Raw genomic sequence first — 25996 nt, 5'->3', positions numbered from 1 at the left:
CTGATCCTGTGGTTCAAATCAACCTTGCAGTACAGTGCATTAACGTGCAGTACCACACCAGGATATGCACAATCTTCACTGGTTTTGCTTCTCTAGAGATCCCAGACTAAGACAACAATCAATTCCATGAAACAATGCATGTGAATTGTTGAGTGGAAAACTGATTTGCTCTGTAAATCTTCACCTAAGTCACAATAAAAAAGTAAAAGAAAAGAAACGAAAAAAGATTACAGCTTTGGAAACTCTATGGGGACACGCAACATACATAAATACAGTCATGCTATTACTATTTCTGTTATTGTAGCATTAACAAACCAAAATAAATATATAAATCATCATCAATATTTTACAGATGAGGAAAACAAGGCCAGGAGTGGTGATCCAGCCAGAAAGGGGAAAGCTTTTAACTTAAAAATAAAAATGTTTTCACCATGAATTTATGTCCTTCAGTGTTACAGAAATCAAATGACATATTGCATTGGGCAAATCTTCTGCAGAAAATCTCTTTAAAGTGTTGAAAAGCAAAGATGTCATTTTGAGGACTAAGATGTGCAAGCCATGGTATTTTCAATAACCTCATATGCATGTGAAAGTTGGACAGTGAATAAGGAAGACCACAGAAGAATTGATGTATTTGAGTTATGGTGTTGGAGAAGAATATTGAAAGTGCCATGGACTGCCAAAAAAAAAAAATAGCTCTGTGTTGGAAGAAGTATAGCCAGAGTGCTCCTTGGAAGTCAGAATGGCCAGACTTTGTCTCTCATATTTCAGACATATTGTCAGGAGGGACCAGTCACTGGAGAAGGATATCATGTTTGGTAAACTGGAGGGTCAGTGATAAAGAAGAAGGCCTCCAACAAGATAGATTAGCTCAGTGGCAGCATCAGTGGTCTCAAACATAGCAATGATTATGAGGTTGGCCCAGGACTGGGCGATGTTTCATTCTGTTGTGCATAGGGTCGCTATGAGTTGCTAGTGACACAATGGCACCTAACAACAACAATAACAAAGTTTTAGAGAGTTAAAATAATTTCTCTCTTAATAAATGACAGTGATATTTTTAAAGATACTTAGGAGTGATAAAAGAGATTTTTTCAATCTATTTTTGAAGAAATAGTTGATTGTAACTCAAAATAGAACTGCTCCATAGTGTTTTCATGACTGTAACCTTTAGGAATATGGTTGTCCAGTCTTCTGTGGCACCTCTGGGTGGATTTAAACCAACAACCTTTTGATTTATAGTCTAGCATTTAACCATATGAACCACCCAGATCCTCTTAAACCAAACAGGTTGCCCTGGAGTTGAGTTGTCTGGCAGGTACTTGTTATGTTTGTTCATTAGCTTCTTCCCAGTTTGGCATGGCACATAGCAGGCACTTGGCAATCTATATTGTTGCTGTTGCTGCTTCTGCTAAGTGACGTAGAGTTGATTCTGACCCATAGTAACCCTGTATATGGTTTCTGAGGAGCAGCTGGTGAGCTTGAACCACCGAGCAGCTCATTAACCCACAGTGCCACAACAGGACTTCACATTGTTCTTACTGCTGTTGAATTGGTTTTCAATGTGACAAGCCAGCTCCTCAAATTTATTTGGAAATTTTATTGATGCAAAAGTCCCAAAGTCTTAGACCCACATCAACTATATTATGTACATGAAAGTGCTGTAAATTATTTTGGAGTTTCTAGGTACAGTGCATGAACACAGAGATATCTAAATTACTGTTTCTAAGGCATATTCCAAAAGACCTACATTCAAACCAAAGTTCTGCCTCTAGTACTACCTGGATCACCTTAGGTAAGTGAAGTAATCTCTCTGATCCTCATGTGTACAATGGAAGAAACAATACTGCCTAGCATTTAGTCTAGAGCTTGGCACATTGTTGTTGTTGTTGTTGTTGAGTGCTATCGAGTCGGGTCCGACCCATAGCGACCCTGTACAGGGTTTCCGAGGGTGTAAATCTTTACGGGAGTAGAAAGCCTCATCTTTCTCCCGCGGAGCGGCTGGTAGTTTCGAACCGCTTGGCACATAGAACATATTTAATGCATGTGCATTAGTATTGTTGTCATTGTTGTTTAGGTGTGGGGAAGATCCACAGTAATCAGTCAGATACTATGGAGAGGTACTTAAAGAACACTCTGAGGGAATAAGGATGGGTGATTCATTGCAATCAGGGTAGGGCTTTCATTTTGCCTCTGGAGTCTACAACTTCTAGCCTAAAGGAGGATTGTATTCAGTCTTAAGAGATCACATGACCTGGGTCCAATCATCACTCAGCTCTCCACCTTAGTTCTCTAACCCATTTAAAAGGGGGCAGTTACTGTCATCACATACTTAAACAGTGGAATGAAAACTTTGATAAGTATCAGAATTTCCTGGAGATCTTGATAAAAATACAAAGGCCCAGTCCGTATTCATGAGTCTTGTTCTCTGTGTTCTTTATAACAATCTCCCCAGATGATTGTGATAGGCACCATGTTTCAAAACTACCATGAAAAACATGAAAGAAATAAGGTTCTCTGTTTACGCTTTGTTGTTGTTAAGTGCCGTCAAGTCAGTTCCAAACCATAGCGACCATAGGGTTTCCAAGGAGCGACTGGTGAGCTTGAACCGTTGATATTGTGGTTCAAACCGACACTGTAGTACAGCACATAAACACACAGGGCCACACCAGGAGTCCCTATTTATTCTGTTGCTGTTGTTGTTAAGTAATGTCAAGTCAATTCCAACCCATAGCGACCTTATATGGGGTTTCCAAGGAGCAGCTGGTAAGCTTGCGCCTCTGACCTTGTGGTTCAAACTGATGCTGCAGTCTAGCGCATTAACCTACAATGCCACAGCTTACTCTACAGGGTCATAAAAATTATTATCATTATTCAAATCCTATTTGTTTTACCTTCTACTTCAATGTCAAGCATGCAAGTTGTACATGCAGAGTCCCACCCTAGGGGATCTGGGTCTGTATCCTGGTATTCAGTGGGAATGACAAGTCTGTTGTTGTTAGGTGCCATTGAGTCAGTACCAACCCATAGCGACCTTATGCACAGCAGAACGAAACACTGCTTGATCCTGGGCCAGCCTCACTACTGTTGCCACGCTTGAGTCCATCGATGCTGCCGCTTTGCCAATCCATCTCATTGGGATCTTCCTCTTTTTCTCTGACCCTCCAGTTTACCAAACATGATATCCTTCTCCAGTGACTGGTCCCTCCTGACACTATGTCAGAGTATGAGAGACGAAATTTGGTCATCTTGGCCTCCAAGGAACACTCTGGCTACACTTCTTCCAAAATAAATCTATTGGTTCTTCTGGAAGCCCATGGCACTTTCAATATTCTCCTCCAACACCATAACTCAAAAGCATCAATTCTTCTATGGTATTCCTTATTTATTGTCCAGCTTTCACATGCATATGAAGTTATTGAAAATACCATGGCTTGGGTTAGGTGCACCTTAGTCCTCAAGCTGATGACATCTTTGCTCTTCAACACTTTAAAAAGGTCTTGTGCAGCAGATTTGCCTAATGCAATACGTTGTTTGATTTCTTGACTGCTGCTTCTGTGAGTGTTGATAGTTGTTCCAAGAAGAATGAAGTCCTTGACAATGTCAGTCTTTTCTCCATTGATAAGAATGTTGTTTATTGGTCCAGTGGTGGGGATTTTTGTTTTCTTTACATTGAGATGTAATCCATACTGAAGGCTGTGCTCTTTGATCTTCATCAGTAAATGTTTTAAGTCGTCACTTTCAGCAAGCAAGGTTGTATCATCTGCATATCTCAGGATATTAATGATCTTCCTCCAATCCTGATGCCAAGTCTAGATACCAAGAAATCTCTGGGTTCCTCATTCCATCAGGAATCACCTATTGCCTAGCCCCCATTTCACAAGGGGAAATCTGACGCCCAACAGAGAAAACACTTTTGCCAGGATCACAGCAGGTTCATGGCAGAGTCACAATGGAATTTAGGGCTCTGGATGCCTGGGTTAGTACAACAAGAGCTCATTCTTGGGATCTCCACTGTAGGACAAGCTCCTGCTAGGCTAGACAACAAGTTGTGGGTGGGTGTGTCTATAGCTATTGTTCCCAAGGCGATGCCTAGGAAGAGACCCAGCCAAACACTGAGATTCCAGAAGCTCCTTTCTGAAAAGTTTGATGATTAACTAGGGTTTTTGTCCCTACCTGGAGAGGAATCAAGAAATAGTCTCAATAGTCAAAAAGCTCAAGCTTCTTGACAATGCAATTTACTGGTTTTGTTGCCTGAGTAGGAAGAGAATATGTTGGTGTCCTGAGATCCTTGATTAGAATTGAATCATGGAATCTCAGCTTCTCAAAAAGTGGGTCTCAGGATGTGCTGTGAGTGTACAGCATGCAGTAAACACTAAGAGTCAGGTGAATTTATGCTAATTCTCAAACCACAGCAAGTGCTTCTGTTGACTCATGACAAGAAACTTGAGGGGTGGAGCCAGGATTAAAACTAGGAGGCAGAGTAGTGGACTTGGACTTCAGAGGCAGAAAGACTTGGCTCAGGTAGAGTTCCAGCTCTGCAAGTATTAGCTGTGACCTTGGGCAAGCTCTCCTTTACCTCGCTGAGCCTCAGTTTCCACATTGTATAATAATCATAATAACGCTTTCCAGAGGAGTAGTTAGATTTTGTAGGACAAAAGGCTTATACCATTGGGTGTGTGTCGAGTAACTCTTTGAGAAAAAGAACACAGAACTATAAATACAAAGCTACAGTACATACAGGCCTTTAGGAAGGGCCTCATGTAAGGGAGAGGCCCTGAGGAATCTGTCTCTGAGGCTATCACATAGCAATTTATGTGAAGTTATGTGAAGCTCTTAGCACATGGCAAGCACTCAAAAAAATGCTAGGGTTGTGATGAGAAGATAGTGGGAAAGATGATCTGGCTTCAGTAAAATGATAAGTTTTTGAGGGGGGAGGAAATTCTGTCCACTCATCTGTCCCCGTGTGGTGCTGTGGGTTAATGCGTCAGACTGCAAAGCCGTTTGAACTGCAAGGTTGACGGTTCAAGCTCACCAGCTGCTCCTCGGAAACCCTATGCAGAGTCGCTATGAGTCGGAACCAACTTGACAGCATTTTACAACAACAACATCTGTCCCTGAAACAAAGACTAAGACAGAGAAAGGAGCACTAGAGATCCCCCCAAGACCTTCTTTAGATGCAGTGGTCCCATCCTGACAGTGATGTGTAGCATCAGACAAATCACACCCTCTCCAGACCCCAGTGTCCTGCCCAGAAGAATGGACTGGGCGTTGTACTCTCTCTGGCATACCCTTTCCAAGAGAATACCCTCTCAGACTCCCTGGAGCCTCACAAAAGCTAAGGCATAATTAGAGGTGAGGAGTCCCTGAGTGCCGCAAATGGTCAAGGACTTGACAATGGAAAGGTTGGCAGTCTAAGTCCACCCAGAGATGCCTCAAAAGAAAGACCTGACTATCTACTTTCAAAAAATCAGCCATTTAAAACCCTGTGGAGTGAAGTTCTATTCTGACATGGGGTTGCCATTGAATCAGCCAACTCAGCAGCAACTGTTTTACTAGAGGTGAATGTTCCCTTTTCCCAAGTTAAATAAGAGGAGTTTGCAGAAGTGATATCTAGCACCAGATTGAACATCCAGTGAGAAATGGAAACTGCAGCCTGAAATGACCTGAGATGAGGGAGAGATATTCTCTCACAGGCAGAAACAGGATACTGGTTAAAAATCCTGACGAGTTGGGCTCAAGTCCCAACTCTGGCCCCTTCCAGCTGTGTAACCTCAGCCAGTTTCCTTTACTTCAGGTAGCTTCCATTTCCTCATTATTTAATTTACAGGATTAAATGAGAAACTGCAGTTAAAGTAGTTAAAAGAATGTCTATTCCTTAGTGAAGGGCTTAATAAATACAAATTATTCAATGATCTGTAACATGGCAACTGTTGTAATTTCTCCTATTAGGTAATACCAATAGTGTGGGTAAACTCCCTCCCTCAATTCCTCCTCCTCCCAGGAGAACATAGCTCCTCTTCCACTGGGCTTCCTCAGAGGGAGGAGGAGGTGTCCTTCAGGATGGTAGGTGGAGCCTCACTCCAGCTTGACCAGAGTTTGCTAAAACACAAGCCACTAAGCCGGGGTTTGCAGATAAACTAGACCCCTTCTTGCTTGTCTCTTTCCAACAGATCTCCTCAACACCCTGAGCCTTCTATTTCTGAAGCAGTCATGCCTTTGACCAAGGAAGTCAGGGATCCCCAGGGGCCTGTCTCTCTCAAACTGGACTTCATAGACTCTCCTGAAAGTGCCAAGAATCTACAAAACAGGAACTCTAGCTTCTTGGAAAGAAGCTCTGCAGAGTCACCAAGCTTGGAGAAGGCCAAGGGTATAACGTGAGTGTTTTCTGCCATCTCTATTTCTGCCTTCTAGCCTGAGAGCAGCCAGTGGCAAAATCCTGAAGGTGGGTGTGTCTGACCCCCTAACCCATTGTGTAAATGGAATAACCAATTTTGGAAAAGATAAAATCAGAGATTGAGTGAGAATAAGAGTTCAAGAAGGCAGGGGTGGAGAATGTTAGAAAAGCCGACATATATATACATACATATATGTTGTTGTTTTGTGCTGTGGAGTTGGTTCCAACTCATAGCAACCCTGTATAGTGTTTCCGAGGCTGTAAATCTTTACAGGAGTAGAAAGCCTCATCTTTCTCCCGCGGAGCGACTGGTAGTTTCGAACCGCTGACCTTAAGATTCGCAGCCCGATTCGTAACCACTACGCTACCAGAGAGCATATATATGTTCATGTAATTGTGATCCAATTCCCAATGTGTGCTGGTGGGGAAACTAATGCCCAGTTACCTGGAGTCACACTTCGAGTCATCGATAGCATAGGGACTAGATTCCAGTGCTGGTCCAAAAGGAAATGCTGTTCCTTGTCGACCTTGCTCTATAGGCAGAATCCCCAAATTCTTGGAGGCAAAGGTCAGACCTGATCTTAGAGCTACAGTGACCTCCCTGAAACCAAGAATTGCTTCCTCCCTGTCTCCTGCCTGTAGCCATCCTGGTCTCTATTTCTAATGGAAATTGCAGTTGAGGACACCAATAAGCATAACATATGGAAGGTTTTTCATTTTTCTAGGGTAGGGGAAAGATCACTCACAAGACTTTCACTTGGAGATAAGGAGGATCTATCAGAAACAGTGACACCAGAGATTGAGGCAGAGACAATTACGTGGAGAGATGGAGTGGCTGGGGACTCTAGACCTAGAGAGGGAGAGGGGCTGTGTGCTGATGACCAGGGGCCAGGCTTGCAGGTTATACCCTTTGGTTGGTTGATGATGCATGGAGGGGATTGTAACCATGGCAATGAAATGATATACAATAGGATGAATGTAAAGCTGGTGTACTCCCATGTAAACTATCACATAATTCACAATAAAACATTAAAAAAAAAAAAAAAAGATGGACAGGGAAGCCACACTACAAGGCCCTAACTCCCTTGTCCTTCATTCAGACTCCACTCCTCCACCAGAATAGCTAGTTTGCTTAGTGGGGAAAATAGTGGGAAGCACAGTAGTAGAGAGGGTCTACTGTTTTAAAAAGCAAGCTGTGAAAACCATTGGTGTAGTAGATAGATAGAGCACTGGGCAAAGAATCAAATCTGAGTTCACGCTGTGACTACTTCTTATCTTCTCCAAATCTTGGGTGCCCCATATATGAAAACAGGTGTAAATTGGTGGCAGTATGAATTAAAGGATGCCTGTAGAACCTAAACTTGAAGCAGGCAGGGGTGGAGGCAGGAAGAGAGAAGGACTGTTAAGGAGTAGGAAAGCCCTCTTCTATCATTATCCTCTGGGACAATTTAGGGACTGACACGGTGTCATTGTTTGGTTGACGTGGAACGCTTTCTGTGTCACTGAGGGTGTGCTTGCTCTAGCGTTGGTGCCATGCTGGACGGAGTAAGGATATTTCTCAATTGGAGGTCTTGGGGGAACCATCTAGCTCTTATGTCCTGAACTGACACTTGGTTTGGTGGCAATGTTGGTTGAGAATCAGAGTAATAAAGTAGGTCAGAGGTAGTGAGCATCTCATGGTGTGAAGGGAGGAAGAGTGACAGAGTGGGTGAGGATGGCACTTTCAGAGTTGGTTTGAAAACCCACTTTGTTCTTTACCAGCTTGGGTGCATGATGTCACTTCTCTGTACTTCAGTTGCTACTCTGTAAAGCTAGACTACTGAGAATTTGTAGTTCCTACCTGGAGCCCTGGTGTGGCTCTGTGGGTTAATGCACTGGATTGCAAAGTCATTTGAACCACAAGGTCAACGGTTCAAACTCACCAGCCACTACTCCTCAGAAACCCTATACAGGGTAGCTATGGATTGGAACTGACTCCATGACACTAACCAACAGGAGCCATGGTAGTGTTGGGCTGCTAACCTGAGTCCAAACCAACTTGAGGACACACAGCTGCTGTCACCACTGTGGTGGTTGTAAAGGAGATTTCAGTATAAAGCCTCCAGCAGAGTCAGCACCTGGGATTCTGATGATGTCAGGTCCAAGGTCATCAAGGGAGTTCGGTCTAGAACTCAGGTCTCCAGTGCTTTGCAGTATGCTATGTTAGCTGAATGACCTAAATTTTGATATCTTAAGCCCTTTTTAGTTGGAAGTTTCTAAGTAACCCGTTGAACCTCTCCTAGGTTCAAAACAAACCATCACTGGCAGCTGTAGGGCGCAGTGCTCTCTCAGTGATGTTGACTCCCACAAGGAGGGAGAAAGACTTGTGGGAATCCCTACTCTCTCCCTCCCTCTAACCCTTACCACAGTTAGAGCAGAACCTCAGGAAGCTAGAGAGTTGACGACTTTAGCACAAAGATGCAGGCGTTTGAGGCTGTTCTTTCCAATATTTTCAGAAGTTCAGCAATGAGCATGTTGCTCAACATAATGTCAAGAAATGGCCTTGAAGTTTAAATCCCTGCGTGAACAACCCCAGAGACCAGGCTCCTTCCAAAACATTTCCACTGGTTTTCAGAGTAATTCACCTAGCTGGAAGAGTCTCATAGGGAACTTTTTAAGGTTTCTAAAATTGTGGATATAAGCCCAATATGCACCTGGAATGGTGTAAAGAAATCTCTGGAGCCTAGTCCCCCAAGGATCCAGGCCCAAACTTCACCCGGGCACCCAAATATCTGACCTATTTGCTAAGATTTCACAATATTTTTTTGTTTGCCCTTTCCTCTGGGTCCAACCCTGTTTCTGCTACTAATTTTTTGACCTTGGGATAGTCACTGCCCATCCGTGAGCGTAACTTTCCTCATTTATGAAATCAGGTTATTTTATGATTCATCTGTCTTGGGCTATCTTAGTAGAGGTGTAGGTGAAGAGCAGGGTCTCTGAAGCAGCAGTCCTAGGGTTAAATTCTGGTTCCCCTATATAAGAATGGACAAGTCACTGTGCTTTAGTTTTCTCATATGCAAAATAGGGGCAATGATAATGCTTTTCTCATAGTCTTGACAAGAGGATTAAGTGTGATCATGCATACAAAGTACTTAGCACAGTGTCTGGCTTCCAGTCAGTGTAATGATATAATCAGCTCGAGCTTCTAAAGCCAGGATAATTCCAGGCAAACCAGACGACTTAGTCACCTACAGGCAAGGACAAGGTGACTGAGAAATGACCAGAGAACCCCCTGCCCAGCTTAGCACTGGTACTAGCATGCTGTGGGCCGGATCTTCTCACCTCCACACACCCACGTCCTCACATCTCCTTCCTCTCCTATAGGGGGTTCCAGACCTTGGTTCACCTGGTGAAAGGCAACATGGGTACAGGGATCCTGGGGCTCCCTCTGGCCATAAAGAATGCAGGCATCCTGGTAAGAAATGCTGGTACTGGTGGGGCCTTGCCTGGGTTGTGGAAGGAGAGGCCTTTGACAGTTTATGTTTGTCTGAAATGAACAGTGTTTCTGAGAGGCACATGGACAGGATTCTGTGTCCTACTCCCACCACAAAAGACCATTACAATGGCTTTATGTATCTCTATGCACCCACATTACTTATTAGATGACCTCAATCAGGCCATTGTGCTTACCGGCTTGACTCATTTATAAATTGGGCATAAACAATCCATACTTAGTCATGCCTCAGAAAATTTTCATGAGGATCCAATAGGATCTTGGCTATGAAAACTACAGTACCTGTGCAAAGTATGCATTGTTACTCTTGTTACCTAGCAACTACATCATTGCACAGGTGAGGAAAACAAATCACCAAAGCAATTTCATTAGTTATCAGAACCTGAATGTATCTTATTGGTGTTCTACTTGAGATGTTTTTTTAAACTTTTTATTATGACTTGAGTAAAGGTTTACAGCGCAGATCGAGATGAATTTTGTTTTTAGCAATGGTTATTTTATTTTAAAACATTATTTTATTGTTATTGTTGAAAAGATACACAGCAAAACAATACACTGATTCCAAAAGTTCTACAACTCAGTGTCATTGAGTACATTCTTCAAGTCCTGCAACCATTCTCACCCTTGGTTTCCAAATTATCCCTCCACCATTTACATACACTCACAACTCACAAAGTACCTTATCAAACCTTGCTATTGTCATTTGATTTTAGATTACATTTGTGGGGGGGAAAAACAAAAAAACCTAGCTTTTGCTGTTTAAGTGAGTTTGCAAATCAGTTTGCTAGAAAATTCTTTGAGTTCTTAATGAGACTTGCAGTCATCAAATCACTTCTGTTTCCTTCTAAACCCATTCATTCTCTTCTTTCTCCCCTGGCCCCTTCCCTCTGTCCTCCAGATGGGCCCACTCAGCGTGCTGGCAATAGGCTTCGTTGCCTGCCACTGCATGCGCATCCTGACCAGGTGTGCCCAGCACTTCTGTCACAGGTGAGGAAAACAGCCCCCTTGCATTGATTCCTTTGGTTCTCAGGGATATCCCAGAAACATTCTTGACATGGTGGTGTGTTAATTCCAGTTAAGTCATCAATGTTACTGCTCCATAAGGATTTCTTGGCTGTAATCTTAATGGCAGCCAATCATCAGGTCTTTTCTTCCATAGTACTGCACAGTGTGTTCACCCTGCCAACCTTTAGTTAAGCAGTTGAGCATAAACCGTATGTGCCGCCTGTACATAAAATGCAAACCCACTGCCACCGAGTCCATTCATATTCATAGTCATCCTATAGGACAGAGTAGAACTGCTCCCTAGGGTTTCTGAGACTGTACATCTCTAGACATCAGGTAGCCTCATCTTTCTCCCAGGATGTGGTTAGTGGAGCAGACCAGTGTCTAACCAACAGCGTCACCATAGCAGGAATTTAATTGCAAATCTTCTCTAACAAGGCCACTATAAAGAGAAAAACACTTAAAAACTTAAGGTCGTGCTCTGCCACGTTTCTCCTTGAAAGCCAGACTGCATGTGTTTAGAGTATAATTGTGTTCCATAGAATTTTCGTGGTGCTGTAGGATAAACACTTGACGGCAAGATTGCTTCGAACCTCAAGGTGGGTGATTCAAACTCACCAGCTGTTCCTCGGAAACCCTATACAGGATTTGCTGTGAGTCAAAACTGAAACAGCACTTAGCCACAACAATTTTTCAGAAGCAGACCCCCAGGCACCTCTGAGTGAATTTAAACCAACAACCCTTTGGTTAGCAGCTGAATGTATTATTAAGTTTGCAGTACCAGGGACCCCACGTTACTTATTGTTGTTGCTATTAAGTGCCGTAGAGTCAATACCGACTCATAGCAACCCTGAATAGGGTTTCCAAGGCAGTAGATCTTTGTGGAAGCAGAAAGCCTCATCTTTCTCCCACAGAATAGCTGGTAGTTTCGAACTGCTGACCCTGAGGTTAGCAGCCCAATTCGTAACCCCTACGCTACCAAAGCTCCTATGGAGCAACTGGTGGGGTCTAATCTCCATCCTTGTGGTCTGCAGCCTACTGCTTATCTTACAGAACTACCGCACCTCCACATTATTCATTAAATTATCTCAATCAGGCTATTTATTGTGCTTACTGGCTTGACTCGTTTATAAATTGGGCATAAACATTCCATACTCAGTCATGCCTCAGAAAATTGTCATGAGGATCCAATAGGATCTTGGCTATGAAAACTACAGTACCTGTGCAAAGTATGCATTGTTACTCTTGTTACCTAGTAAATATCTCATTGGACAGGTGAGGAAAACAAGCCACCAATGAAACCCCAGCAGTTATCAGAACCTGAATTAGAACTGAGGTCTCTGCCTTAGTGTTCTTCCCACTATCCAGCAGGGCTTGCTCAGTGTCTCCTGACTTTTGAGTATGCAATCCTAGGTTAAATGGTCACTTGGCAATTGTGTATGGAACTCTCTCCCACAGGCTTAACAAGCCCTTTATGGACTATGGGGATACAGTGATGCATGGACTCGAATCCAGTCCCAGCTCCTGGCTCCGGAACCATGCCTCCTGGGGAAGGTACTTTGTTTTTGCTCTGCTCACAGTGAGGAAGCATATTGTAGGTGAAAATGGTGCTTTCAGAGATGTCTTCTTCCCTGGAAAGGTGGCTTATGTGGCACAGAATGTCAGAAGGGGTTACTTGGTAACATCTATAACCCGTCCCTCCTTGTATGCCTCCAGTGACATGGTGCTCATTCCTTTGCTATTCACCTTTAATAGTATCCTGTCTTTTATTGAACAACATATATCCAATTGCTACTATATTCCAGGCACCGGAAAAACCACGGGGAATAAGACAAATTATAAGACTTTGCCCTTACAGAATCTACAGTTAAGTGGGAAAGGCAGGCATTAAACACAGTTACTTTATAACCTCAAGGGTAAGTAATATGAGGGAAAGAAACATTGCTTGCTACTGAGCAGGTAAGGTGATGTTCTTGGGCTTGGGAAGGGGTTTTCCAGGCTGGACTAGCTGAGCTGAATTCTGAAAGAAGGTATTTGAAAAATGAGGAATTCCCTGAAAACGGGCAGGGCCACAGACTTTCCAGAAAGAAGGATGAGCACATGTGAAGGTTCTGAAGCGAGAAGAAGTGTGTAGCAGTTTCAAGGTATGCAAATACCACCAGCTGGCTTAAGGGCAGAGAGTCAGGGAGGAGAAACTGAAGAAGTCTGATGCCAGGTCAAACCAGCCTGAGAGTTTTAGATCCTCTTAACAACTGTATTCTTTTCATAAAAGCGCGAGGGCTTTAAGCAGAGAAGTGATCGTATTGACACTACTTAAAGATCTGTCTGAGACTTCTGCAAAGGGACTAGATTGTAAGGGAGCAAGAATAGATTTAGTCAGACAGGTAAGGAGGCTGTTGATAATGACCAGACAGGTGACAATGGTGGTTTGGACCAAGCTGGTGGCAGTAGGGATGGACCATGTGGACTTGGTCATGAATTGAATATTGAGAAAGGCAAAGTCAAAGACGGCTTAGGTTTCTGATGACTCCAATTTTGGACAAGTTTGAGGTGCTGAAAAAACATCCAAGTTGGCATGGTTACATGTATAGATTCTAACCTATCTTTGTGCAGAAGACAAAGAACTGAAGTCATTAGTCATGAAGTCAGGGAGTAGTAATGCTCTCTCATGGAGAGAATATATAGAGAGAGGGAAAAAAAAGGAGAGAAAGATACTGAGGCTTTATGACTTTGACTTGCAAGGTGTGCAGTTCAAACTCAACAGTTGCTCCTCAGAAACCCTATACAGGGTCACTATGAATGAGAACCAATTCGATGGCACTTAACAACACCAACAAAGTCTTCTTCCTTGCAACTCTACCCAATCTTTTAACTCTCAAGGGTATCACAGCACAAATAACCAGCCCCTCCGTCTTCTGGGCCTTATAACTAGATGGACTCCTTTGTCGTCTAGACTTGTCAGAATCATGTCTGCCTTCTTTTCTTTTCTTTTTTTTTTGTGAGCACTGATTAGATCACTAGGTCTCTCTTGAGCTCTCTTGAACTTTGATACCCCAAAGCATTTCAGTGTTCCACGTGTGTTCCTGCTCACATAAGATAGGCAAGGCATTATGAGTCTAGCAGCCCCCTTGGCCCAAAGCTCATTCTCTATTAATTCAACCCATAAGCAGACTCCAAAGGATACAGAATGATAATCAGAATTTTCCCAGTGATGTGACCCAAGAGGAGACTTTGACCTCAATCCACTCCTCTTGCACATCACACACCCTATATAAATGCCTTGTTCCACTAATGATCTTTTCTCCAATAACAGAAACATCTCTTCTATGGATGTCTTCCCTAAGAATTTAAATGTGTTCATGCACTTCCATTAAAAAAAATAAAAAATATAGCTTCCTGGACCACACACCATCCTCTAGCCACTATCTTATCTCATATTCAACAAATATTTCTCAAGATCTGCAATGTGTCAAAATGTACAATGGTATAAGGAAGAGTGAAATGGATACTGTCAGAACAGGCACTCACATTCCAGCTTTGTGATAGAAAGTCCACACTGTGACCACGGCGTCACTCCTCCGCCAAGGACTTCCTCCCATACCAGACCATACAGAATCCTTAGTTGTGTCTCTTAGCAATTTTGATCATACAATAATATGTAACAAATATATGATAGGGCTTTTAAAAGTGAATGGAAAAATTCCATTATCTCTTAATTTCATTTTCCATACTTTTTTTTGAAGTCACTCAAGTTGTAAATTATTTAAACATTGTATTTCTTAAACTATATGAATACCAATAGCAAAATTGTTTTTTAAAATCTTTCTGCATTGAATTGTAACACTATTAGTTACAACATTACTAGTAATTGAGCAGAAGTCTTTTAAAAAAATTTATCTCCTTTTCCCTCCAATCACTACTTTATCTTTAAAAAAATGATTTAGGTTCACTAATACTAATTATCACAATATCATGGCTATAAAATATTTTCAGAAATTTTGTTAAAATCAGAAACTATAGAAACACCAGCAACAATGAAAACAAGAGTGTGTGCTTGTCACATAATTCAAAGAGTTGTAATGGTGACAGCTCAGACCTGAGTACATTAGAAAGTTTGGAATGTAAGTTAGCATGAAATTTTAGCCCTGTCAGAGTCCTGGTGTTGTGCTGAACATGATATTCCTGGATCACAAGTTTGAACTTCAAGGTTGGTGGTTCAAATCCACCAGACACGTCTGGTGGATTATACAGGGTTGCTATGAGTCAGAACTGACTCGACAGCACTTCACAACAACAACAGGTATATTGATGAAGTCCAGGTGTGACACTGCAGGATAATGCACTGGACCACAAGTTCGAACTGCAAGGTCAGTGGTTCAAACCCACCAGCTACTCCTTGGAAACCCTATTGTTTTTGTTGTGAAGTGCTGTCGAGTTGGTTCCAACCCACAGTGACACTGTATAGGGTTCCCGAGGAGCAGCTCGTGAGCTTGAGCCACTGACCTTGTGGTTCAAACTGACTTTGCAGTCCAGTGCATTAACCCACTGCTAACCACAAGGATGATGGTTCAAACCCACCAGCCACTTCATGGAAAGCCTATACAGAGTCGATATGGGTCAGAACAGATACAACAGCACTTAACAACAATAACTACAATTTACGTAAGCAAGCTGGGTTTATGAAAAAAAAAATTGTTTATTGTGAATTTGGTGAAGTGTTGCAGAACAGATCATCAGTTTTACATTGAGCAAATGATGCACACTTCTTTTCATCTCATTGATTGCAATCTCCTCAATATATCATCATTTATCCAACTTTCTCCCTGTGCTTCTTATTCCCTGTCTCCATCTTTCCCAACACTTCTAAACAGTTTCCTTGGGTAAATGCTGCCATTTTGAGCTCAAATTGTTGATCTCACTAGTGCTATACATTTATCTATTGCTTGACTGAAAATTGAATCATGAGAGTGAGTTCAGTTCCAGACCTGAACGATAATCAAAGGTCATAGTATCAGCATTCCACCAGCCTCTATCTGACCAATAAGCCTGTTTTGTTTTTCTGTGATTTTGCATTTTGTTCCACATTTTCTCACACTCTATCCAGGAAGTTTTTAAATGGTCCTTTCAGGGCAGTTGGTAGTGGTAGCTGGGCATCATCTAGTTCTTCTGGTCTCAGGGTCATGGAGACTAATGTTCCCATGGTATTTTACTTCATTGGACTAATTGCTGCCACGTGTCTGGAATTTTCATCACTCTTCTTTACTTTAGACTAGGCGAGGCCAGTAGTTTCACCTTAGATGGCTGCTCACAAGCTTTTAAGACCAAAGGGATATTTTTATAAAAACAATACATTTCTATTGAAGCAAAAATTTTATAGACAGTCATTTTGGTGTCACCCCTCTAACATTGTCACCCAGTATGGTCTACTCCCTCATGTTGTTAGGTGCCATCAAGTCAGTACTGATACATAGCGACCTTACGCACAGCAGAACGAAACACTGCCCAATCCTGGGCCAAACTCACTACTGTTGCCATGCTTGAGTCCATTGATGCTGCCACTTGGCCAATCCATATTATTGGGGGTCTTCCTCTTTTTCTCTGACCCTCCACCTTACCAAACATGATATACTTCTCCAGCGACTACTCCATCCTGACAATATGTCCAAAGTATGAGAGATGAAGTTTGGCCATCTTGGCCTCTAAGGAGCACTCTGGCTACACTTCTTCCAGAATGGATCTATTGGTTCTTTTGACAGTCCATGGCATTTTCAATATTCTCCTCAAACACCATAACTCAAAAGCATCATTTCTTCTATGGTCTTCCTTAGTCACTGTGCAGCTTTCGCATCCATATGAGGTTATTGAAAATACCATGGCTTTGGTCAGGTGCACCTTAGTCCTCAAGCTGACATCTTTGCTCTTCAACACTTTAAAAAGGTCTTGTGCAGCAGATTTGCCTAATGCAATATGTTGTTTGATCTCTTGACTGCTGCTTCCGTGAGTGTTGATAGTTGATCCAAGAAGAGTGAAGTCCTTGACAACTTCAATCTTTTCTCCGTTGATAAAAGTGTTGTTTATTGGTCCAGTGGTGAGGATTTTTGTTTTCTTGACATTGAGATGTAATCCATACTGAAGGCTGTGCTCTTTGATCTTCATCAGTAAATGTTTTAAGCCTTCTTCACTTTCAGCAAGTAAGGTTGTATCATCTGCATATAGCAGGTTGTTAATGAGTCTTCCTCCAATCCTGATGCCACTTTTTCTTCATATAACCCAGATTCACGGATTATTTGCTCAGCATACAGGTTGAATAAGTATGGTGAAAGAATACAACCTTGTCTCACACCTTTCTTAATTTGAAAACACTCAGTGTTCCCATGTTCTTTTCAAACAACTGCTTCTTGGTCCACGTACAGATTCCTCATGAGCACAATTAACTGTTCCGGAATACTCATACTTCGCATTGTTGTCCATAACTTGTCATGATTCACACAATCAAAAGCCTAATAAAGCACAGGTAAACACCTTTCGATATGCTCTGCTTTTAGCCAAGACCCATCGGACTTCAGCAATTATATCCCTCATTCCACGACCTTTTCTGAATCCAGCTTGAACCTCTGGAAGTTCTCTGTCAATGTACGATTGTAGCCATTTCTATATTACCTTTAACAAAACTTTATTTGCATGAGATATCAAAGAGATTGTCTGATGATTTCCACATTCTGTTGGGTCACCTCTCTTTGGAATGGGCACAAATACAGATCTCTTCCAATCAGTCAGCTAGATAGTTGTCTTCCAAATTTCTTGGCATAGCTGAGTGAGTGCCTCCTGTGCCGCCTCATTTTCTTGAAAGATTTCAATTTTTACTCGATTCCTGGTGCGTTGTTCTTTGCCAATTCCTTCAATGCACCTTGGACTTCCTCCTTCAGTATCATTGGCTCTTGATCATCTGCTACCTCTTGAAACAGTTGAACATTAACTATTTCCTTATGGTACAGTGACTGTGTATATTCCTTCCATCTTCTCTTGATGCTTTCTGCACGTCTGTCAGTTAGTCTTACTGTGGTGGCTTCTGAGTTGCTGTGATTCTGAAAACTATGCCACCAGTATTTTTAAATATCAGCAGGGTCACCCATTGTGGACTGGTTTCAGATGAGCTTCCAGACAAAGACAGACTAAGAAGAAAGAGTGACAAACTACTTCTGAATATTTAGTCACTGAAAACCTTATGAATAGCAGAGAAAGACTCCCTCATACTCCCCCAGTAATGCCACTACCTCGAACTTTGTTTCCTCATATTCCATTCACATCTTTTTCAGCGGTCATCTGACTCTTCTCTCTTCATAATTCTACTGAAGTTCTTAGTAGACTAATGTCCTCTCAGACTTCCTTATTATACCTTCTCTACTCTAGAGAGCCCTCAGCAGAAGTATTATTTTTTGAAACATTGTTCCTACCCTCATCCCCTTGGTTTCTATTAAGTCTCTTTTTGCCTGGTTTTCTTTCTCCCTTCTTGACTATTCCGTTGTCATCGTCATGGACTTCTTTGTCTTCATCCTTGTTGGTACTCTACAGTGTTTGGAATGTTGCTTCTCTTCTTACTAGGCACAGGCTGACAGTGATTTCCTGTCTTCTCAAGATTTTATCCAAAAACAAACAGTTCCAGATCCTAAAAGCTATCATTGCCTCTTGAATGTCTCCCATAGGAACCTCAAGCTCAGCAATTCAAATATTGAATGTGTGATTTGTGCTCCTTCCTCTAAAACTAGTTCTTCTTTCTATGATTCCCTGTTAATTTTGTGCCAAAGCCAAAAACCTGTAAGTCATCAGTTTTGTTGTTTTATATATATATATATATGATAGATAGAAAGATAGATAGTCTATTCTGGCTCCTTAATATCTCTTTAAATGTTTTCATTCTCTGAATCCTAAAGGTTACTTCTGGACTATGCTGTCACCTCCATTATTTCAAGAATTTCCTATTCAGCCTCCTATCCTTGCCAGCCAGACTGGACTCTCCCTGTGGCAGCTAGAAAACTCTGCCCACTTACTCTACTAAAATAGACTTTCCTCTCTTAGTTTTCTTATTATATATATTGCTACTGTTGTTCTTCTTTTTCCTCCCTCCTCTTCTCTCTCCTTTCATTTTGCTCCTTTCCAATTCTTCTTTGTCCTTAAAATCTTTTACTAATACATAAATTTTTCTAGGAAAACTTTCTGTCTCCACCATAATTTGGGTAAATAGCTCTTTTTATGTTAACTCCTTTTGTGTCGTATTATTGTTGTTAAGTGCCGTCGAGTCAGTTCCAATTGATAGTGACCCTGTGTAGGGTTTCCAAGGAGTGGCTGGTGAGTTTGAACCACTGACCTTGTGGTTCAAACCGACCTTTCGTTCTAGTGTTTTATCCCACAGTGCTACACCAGGACTCCATATCATATTATAATAATCTTTGTTCATCCTGCTCACTAGTCTATAAACTACTAGAGGTAAAGATTTTGTGTTATTTGTCTGTGTCTAACATAGTGTACTGATGTGGCACTGTGGGTTAATGCACTGGATTGCAGAGTCAGTTTGAACCACAAGGTCAGTGGTTCAAGCTCACCAACTGTTCCTTGGAAACCCTATAGAGGATCACTATGGGTCAGAACTGACTCAATGGCACTTAACAACAACAACATAGTGTCAGGCACAATGGCAGAAAAAAAAAATTTGAATGTTAATGATACTTAATAAAACATTGTGCCCATTGTCCTATTTCTATTAGTGTCAATTAGGAGGTATGCTGCAGAGCCAGGTACAGGGAAGTTCCTGACCAGGAAGAATTTTACTACTTGCTGAACTGAGAATGTGCTGTTGGTTGAAAAGCATTTTTAAAGAGAACTATTGGTTACTGTCTCATTGTTGATTGTGGTGACAGGTTCAAAGTTGCTGGTTCAGAGAACAACAGGGGGCAGGGGCAAAATATCAAGACATGGAATTGACAACTAACTTCTTTTGTAACAAGTGTTCTCTCTCTCTTCCTCCCCTCTAGGCATGCTGTGACAGTCTTCCTTATAATCACCCAGCTGGGTTTCTGCTGTGTGTATATTGTGTTTCTGGCTGATAATTTAAAGCAGGTAGAGTTTTCTAGAGAAGGTGGGAGGGAAGAGGACAAGTGTAAGAGAATTTTCTGCTAAACTTTAAATGAACAAATTACTTTTTTCTCTCTGTGTCTATTGTCCTTATCACTAAAGGGAAGGTAGGTAAAGCAGGCGTCCATCAATCCACAGATCTGTGGACTTCTGTTAGTGATTGTTATTGTTATGTGCTGTCGACTTGGTTCCGATCATAGCTACCCTCTATAGGGTTTCCAAGGAGCAGCTGGTGGGTTTGAACCACCAACTTTGTGGTTAGCAGTCTAGTACTTATCCTACAGCTTTGGCCATTATACTCCTTGTCCAGTGTCTTGGACCTGCCCACAAGGTTGTTCTCTAAAATTCTGAGCTAGAAGGGGCTTTGAATTCCTCAATCTGCCTGTGTTAGAGTTTACTTGCTCTTAACTCTTCTAAAATTCATAAGGATAATTGTTGTTATTGTTAATTAATCCTAATCTTCCTTGTTGTTGTTGTTGTGAAGTGTCATCGAGTCAGTTCTGACCCATACAACCACGTATAGGGTTTTCAAGGAGCAGCTGGTAAGCTTGAACTGCTGACCTTGCAGTTCAAATGGCTTTACAGTCTGGCACATTAACCCACAGCGCCACAATCTCCCTTATGGGGTCCTAATGTGGTGCTATAGGTTCTGGGCTGCTAACTTCAAGGTCGGTGGTTCAAACCCACCAGCTATTCCTTGGGAACACTAAACAGGGTCACTATGAGTAAGAACCAACTTGACAGCACTTAACAATAACAATCTCCTTTATAATGAGCCCTGGTAGCATAGTGGATTATGAGCTGCGCTGCTAATCACAAGGTCTGTAGTTTGAATCTACCAGTTACTCCGCGGGAGAAAGATGAGGCTTTTTGCTCCCATAAAGATTTGTTGTTGTTGTTGTTAAGTGCCATCGAGTCGTTTCCGACCCATAGAGACCCTGTACAGGGTTTCCAAGGCTGTAAATCTTTACGGGAGCAGAACACCTCATCTTTCTCCCACAGAGCGGCTGGTAGTTTCGAATTGCTGGCCTTAAGGTTTGCAGCCCGATTCGTAGCCACTACTCTACCAGCAGCCTCAGAAACCCTACACAGGGTCCCTATGAGTCGGAACTGACTCTATGACACAAACCTACCACCACCACCATCGATCTTCTTTATTGGGAGCACAGGGACTCCATAGGACAAGTACTGGACCTCAAACCAAAAGTTTGTTAGGTGAGAACCACCACTCCATTGGAGAAATATGAGGCTTTCTGCTTTAGTGAAGATTTAAAGCCTAGGAAACCCTATACAGTGTTGCTGTGAGTCAAAATCAACTCCATAAATTAACAACAACAACTCTCCTCTATTAACAACATGCAATATGCAGATGATACAACCTTGCTTGCTAAAAGCAAAGAAGACTTGAAATACTCACTGATGAAGATCAAAGATTACAGCCTTCAGTATGGATTGTACCTTAATGTAAAGATAATGAAAATTCTCACAATTGAACCAATAAATTTCATGATAAGTAGAGAAAAGGTTGAAGTTGTCAAAGACTTCATTCTGCTTGGATCCACAATTAATGTTCGTGGAAGCAGCAGTCAAATAATCAAATGACGCATTACTTTAGGCAAATCTGCTGCAAAAGACTTCTATAAATGTTAAAGAGCAAAGATGTCAGTTTGAGGACTAAGGTCTGCCTGACCCAAGCCATGATATTTTCAATCACCTCAGTGTTGTTGTTGTTATTAAGTGCCTTTGAGTCGGTTCTGACTCATAGTGACCCTATATAGAGTTTCCAAGGAACACCTGGTGAGCTTGAACCACTGACCTTGTGGTTCAACCTGACCTTGATGTCCAGTGCATTAACTCACAATACCACACCAGGACTCAGTGTGAAATTTGGACAATGAATAAATAAGGAAGACTGTGTGTGGCGGGGGATCCTAGTGTGGTGCTATAGGATAAACACTGGATTGTTAACCACAAGGCTGGCGGTTCAAACCCACCAGCTGCTCCTTGAAAACCCTATAGAGGGTCGCAGAACCGACTCAACAGCACTTAATAACAAGGAAGACTGTAAAGAATCAATACATGTTATTGGTGAAGAATATTGAAAGTACCATGGACTGCCAAAAGAATAAACAAATCTGTCTTAAAAGAAGTACGGCCAGAATGCTCCCTGGAAATGAGAATAGCAAGGTTTCATCTCATACACTTTGGACATGTTACCAGGATAGATTAGTTCCTGGAAAAAGATTTCATACTTGGCAATACAGAGAGTCAATGAAAAAATGGAAGATCCTCAACTAGAAGGATTGACACAGTGGCAGCAACTTTGGGCCAAACATGTTAACAATTGTGAGGATGACGCAGGACGAAGCAATGTTTTGTCCTGTTGTACACAGGGTTGCTATAGGTCAGAATCAATGCAACAATACCGAACAACAATATCAATCTCCTTTGGGTCACCTTTATCTAGCTGTAGTTGCTAGTTGTCTCCAGGAACTTCTTTGGATCTAATTTAAATATTATCCTGAAATAACTTATGAAAAAAAATATGTATGTCAACAGAGACCAACTTTAATCAATCAGTACAAGGAGACTTGAAAAGGTCATGAAAAAATTCCATTATCTGTGAATTCCATTTTTCTACAAATTTTTGAAGTCCCATCATACACTTAAAAGAGAAAAGCATTGAGATTTTTCTTCTGATTATGAAAGTAATACCAGAAAATAGAAAAGTGAAAAAAGAAAAGAATACTAAGCATCCATAATTTGTATCGATTATGTATCAGATATTTTGTTGTGTGCCTTTAGAAGCTGGCACCAAAATCAAACTCACTGCCATCGAGTTGACTCTGACTCGTAGTGATCCTATACAGGATTTCTGAGAACAAATCTTCACTGGATCAGACAGCCTCATCTTTCTCCTGTGGAGCAGCTGTGGTTTTGAACTGTCCACCTTTAGGTCAGCAGCCCAACCCCTAACTAAAAAACATCACCAGGACTATGTTGTTATTGTTAAGTGCCATTGAGTTGGTTCTGACTCATAGTGACCCTGTATAGGGTTTCTGAGCAGGAACTGGTGGATTTGAATCACTGATCTTGTGGTTCACACTGACGTTGTGGTTGAATGCTTATCCTACATTGCCACACAGGACACAGTAAAACAACCTAGTAGACTTTATTTATTTATTTACTGGGGTTGGTGGGTAAGAGTAAGAGTTAGGGTTAGGACTGTGGCTAAGCCTAGGCTAGGGCTAGAACTTTGTTTTGTGTTTGGGTTATGATTAGGACTAAGGTTAGTGTTAAGGGTAGTGTTAAGTGGGTGGGCTAGGGCTAGGAGTAAGACTTGGTCTAGTTTTTAGGGTTACAGTTAGGTTTATTTTGTTTATTTATTTACTTGATTTGGAAGTTCTATAGTTACATTATTCCCTCTTTATACCTTATATTTTTGTTGTTGTTGTTGTTGTTAGAAATTGGTATTTAGTTCCCTAGTTTCAGTTTTGTAGGTTTGTGTTACTTTGGATACCTCTATATGTGGGTTGAGTTCTGGGTGATATTGTCATGTGTGTTATTCTCAGGTTGTTGTCTGCTGTTGCTTCTGTGTTCATAGAAGTTCCTTTCATTTTTTTTGTAAGTTTGGTCTGGTGTTTGCAAATTCTTTCAACTTCTGTTTCTTTGAAAACATCCTTATTTTGCCATCATATTTAATGAATAATTTTGCAGAGTATATGATTATTGGTTGGCAATATTTTTCTTTCAAAGTTTTATATATCATCACATTGTCTTCTTACCTTGTTTTTGCTGAGGAACAAGAGCTTTATTTTATTAAGCTCTCCTTTATAGATAACTTTTTTCCATTCTTCATGAACTGCTCTCAGGATTCTTTCCTTATCTTTGGTTTTGAAAAGTTTGATTATAATGTCTTGGTGCTTTTCTTTTGGGGGTCTATCCTATTTGAGTCCATTTCACTTTTTGAATGGCTGTTTTTCATGGTATTAGGGAAATTTTCTCCCAACAACGCTTGTACAATTTTATCTATATTGGTTTTTTGTTTGTTAGTTTCTTCCTGTTCTGAAATTACAGCCATACATAAGTTATTCCTCTTGATAGTGTACCACGTAAATCTTAGGTTTTCTTCAGATTTTTAAATTCTTTTTCTAATTGTTCTATTATCAGATAAACATTGAAAGATGTATCTTTAAGTTCAATAATTTGACCTTACATTGATTCAATTCTAAGTCTTTGCCCATGCATTGTACTATTAACTTCTGACTTTCTAATTGTTGTTTTTTAGAGTTTCTAATTTTTCATTTACTTTGCCAGTTTGTTCGTATATTGTTTTCCTGAAATCTTCTTAAGCTTTTTTCTGTGTTCTCCTTGCTGTCTTCAGTCTTTCTGTAAATCTGTTGAAGGTACCTAAATATCTTCTTTTAAATTCCTTATCAAGAAGTTCTGATACCATTTCTGGCTTTATATGTTTTCTGATTCTATATTTTGGTCACTTGTTTGAGGCATTCTGTCTTGTTTCTTCGTGTCAACTGAAATTGTCTGTTTTCTCAAAGACATTGTGGTATTGTATTTGTATTTAATCGATGATTATTTGGTGGTGTGTTCTCAGTCACTCACTATCTGCTTCCTGGTGGATGTGGTAGAGACTGGAAGTGTGAACACAGTTCTCTGTTCACTGTTTGTGCCACATAGATCAGGGTGGGCTCAGGAGTGCTATGCTGGATGCCTCACCCCAGGCAGAGGAGAGGTTGTGCAGGAGGAGGTGCCGCTAGCCCTTGGGATGCCAAGGGTGGGGCTACCAGGATGGTATGTGCCTGAAGGCCACTGTTTAGAGAGCTTTTCTCAAAAGCTCAAGATGGCTGTGCTGCCAGCTAACAGCCTGCTTGTTTTTCTTCTCCCTCACTGCTCCTGTTCAGCTTCCTCTTAGAGTTGACACTCAGTCTACCTCTCTGTCCTATCCTCTGAAGCTTAGGTTTCCAAGACCACCATCTGTAACTGTTTCACTTGTCTCCCATGTCTTGTTGCAGGGGGTCTGCTCAGTGTGTCTGCTCACTATGCCATCTTGTCCTAGAAGTTCCCATAGACTTTTCTAGGTTGTAACCTTTACAACTCATAGCTGTGAGTAGGAATCAACTTAATAGCAATGTGTTTAATACTTATGAGGAGTTCTGGTTGTTACAACTAAGTTTAAGTGCTTGGCTACTTACCAAACAACCATTGTGTGGTGCAATAGCTTTAACACTTGACAATTAATGGCAAGGTCAGCAGTTCAAATCTGCCCACCACTTTTGGGAGTCCTATACAGGGTCACTGAGTCGGAACCAACTTGACTACACAATAACAACATTAACCTAAAAGTTGGTGGTTTTACTCTGTTTTACAGATTGCCATGAGTCCTACTTGATGGCATCGGGATTGGTTTTTCAGAATATTTATAGGAAGAAGCCCTGATGTTGCATTGCTTGACACCTAGTAGAACAATGGTTAAGGTCTCAACTTCTAATAGAACCCAGCAGCCACTCTAAAGGAGAAACGATCTGGCCATCAGATTCTTGTTGTTGTTGCTAAATGCCATCAGCTTAGGGAACCCTATGGGGCATTTCTACTCCATCGCATTGGATCACAATGAGTGAGAATTGACTCTGTGGCATTTAACAACAATCTTTAAGTACTGTTATTTCTCCCATTTTGAAGATGAGACCATGGAAGCGATAATCTCTGGCCATAAAGTCAGGATTTAAAACCTAGACCTTTTGATGTCTGAGTTTAAGTTCTTAAACACTACATTATATTGCTTTTCAAAGCAAAAAAACAAAAAACAAAATTACTTTTCTTTTTTAAGCTCAAGATAATTTTTAAAAATTGTTTTATTGTTGAAAATACATATACAACTCATTTGCCGATTCATTTTTCAGGTGTGCAGTTTAGTGACATTAAGTCCTAGTGTGGTGCTGTAGGATAAGTACTGG

General features: G+C 41.3%; 1 protein-coding gene across 1 annotated transcript in view; it reads left to right on the top strand.

Annotated features, from left to right (window-relative positions):
• The first annotated feature begins 6213 nt into the window (after positions 1–6213).
• Positions 6214–25996, top strand: part of SLC36A2 (solute carrier family 36 (proton/amino acid symporter), member 2) — a 98461-nt gene continuing 78678 nt past the window's right edge. Inside the window, exons 1-5 of the mRNA XM_006863948.1 lie at positions 6214–6377; positions 9761–9851; positions 10789–10877; positions 12354–12449; positions 19925–20009. Coding sequence (XP_006864010.1) covers positions 6214–6377; positions 9761–9851; positions 10789–10877; positions 12354–12449; positions 19925–20009 — 525 coding nt within the window. The remainder of the gene's footprint in view (positions 6378–9760; positions 9852–10788; positions 10878–12353; positions 12450–19924; positions 20010–25996) is intronic.

Source organism: Chrysochloris asiatica, unplaced genomic scaffold, assembly GCF_000296735.1.
Source record: "Chrysochloris asiatica unplaced genomic scaffold, ChrAsi1.0 scaffold00057, whole genome shotgun sequence".
NCBI lineage: Eukaryota > Metazoa > Chordata > Mammalia > Afrosoricida > Chrysochloridae > Chrysochloris > Chrysochloris asiatica.
The sequence above is the reverse complement of the archived record's forward strand: the minus strand, read 5'-3'. Positions and strand labels throughout refer to the sequence as shown.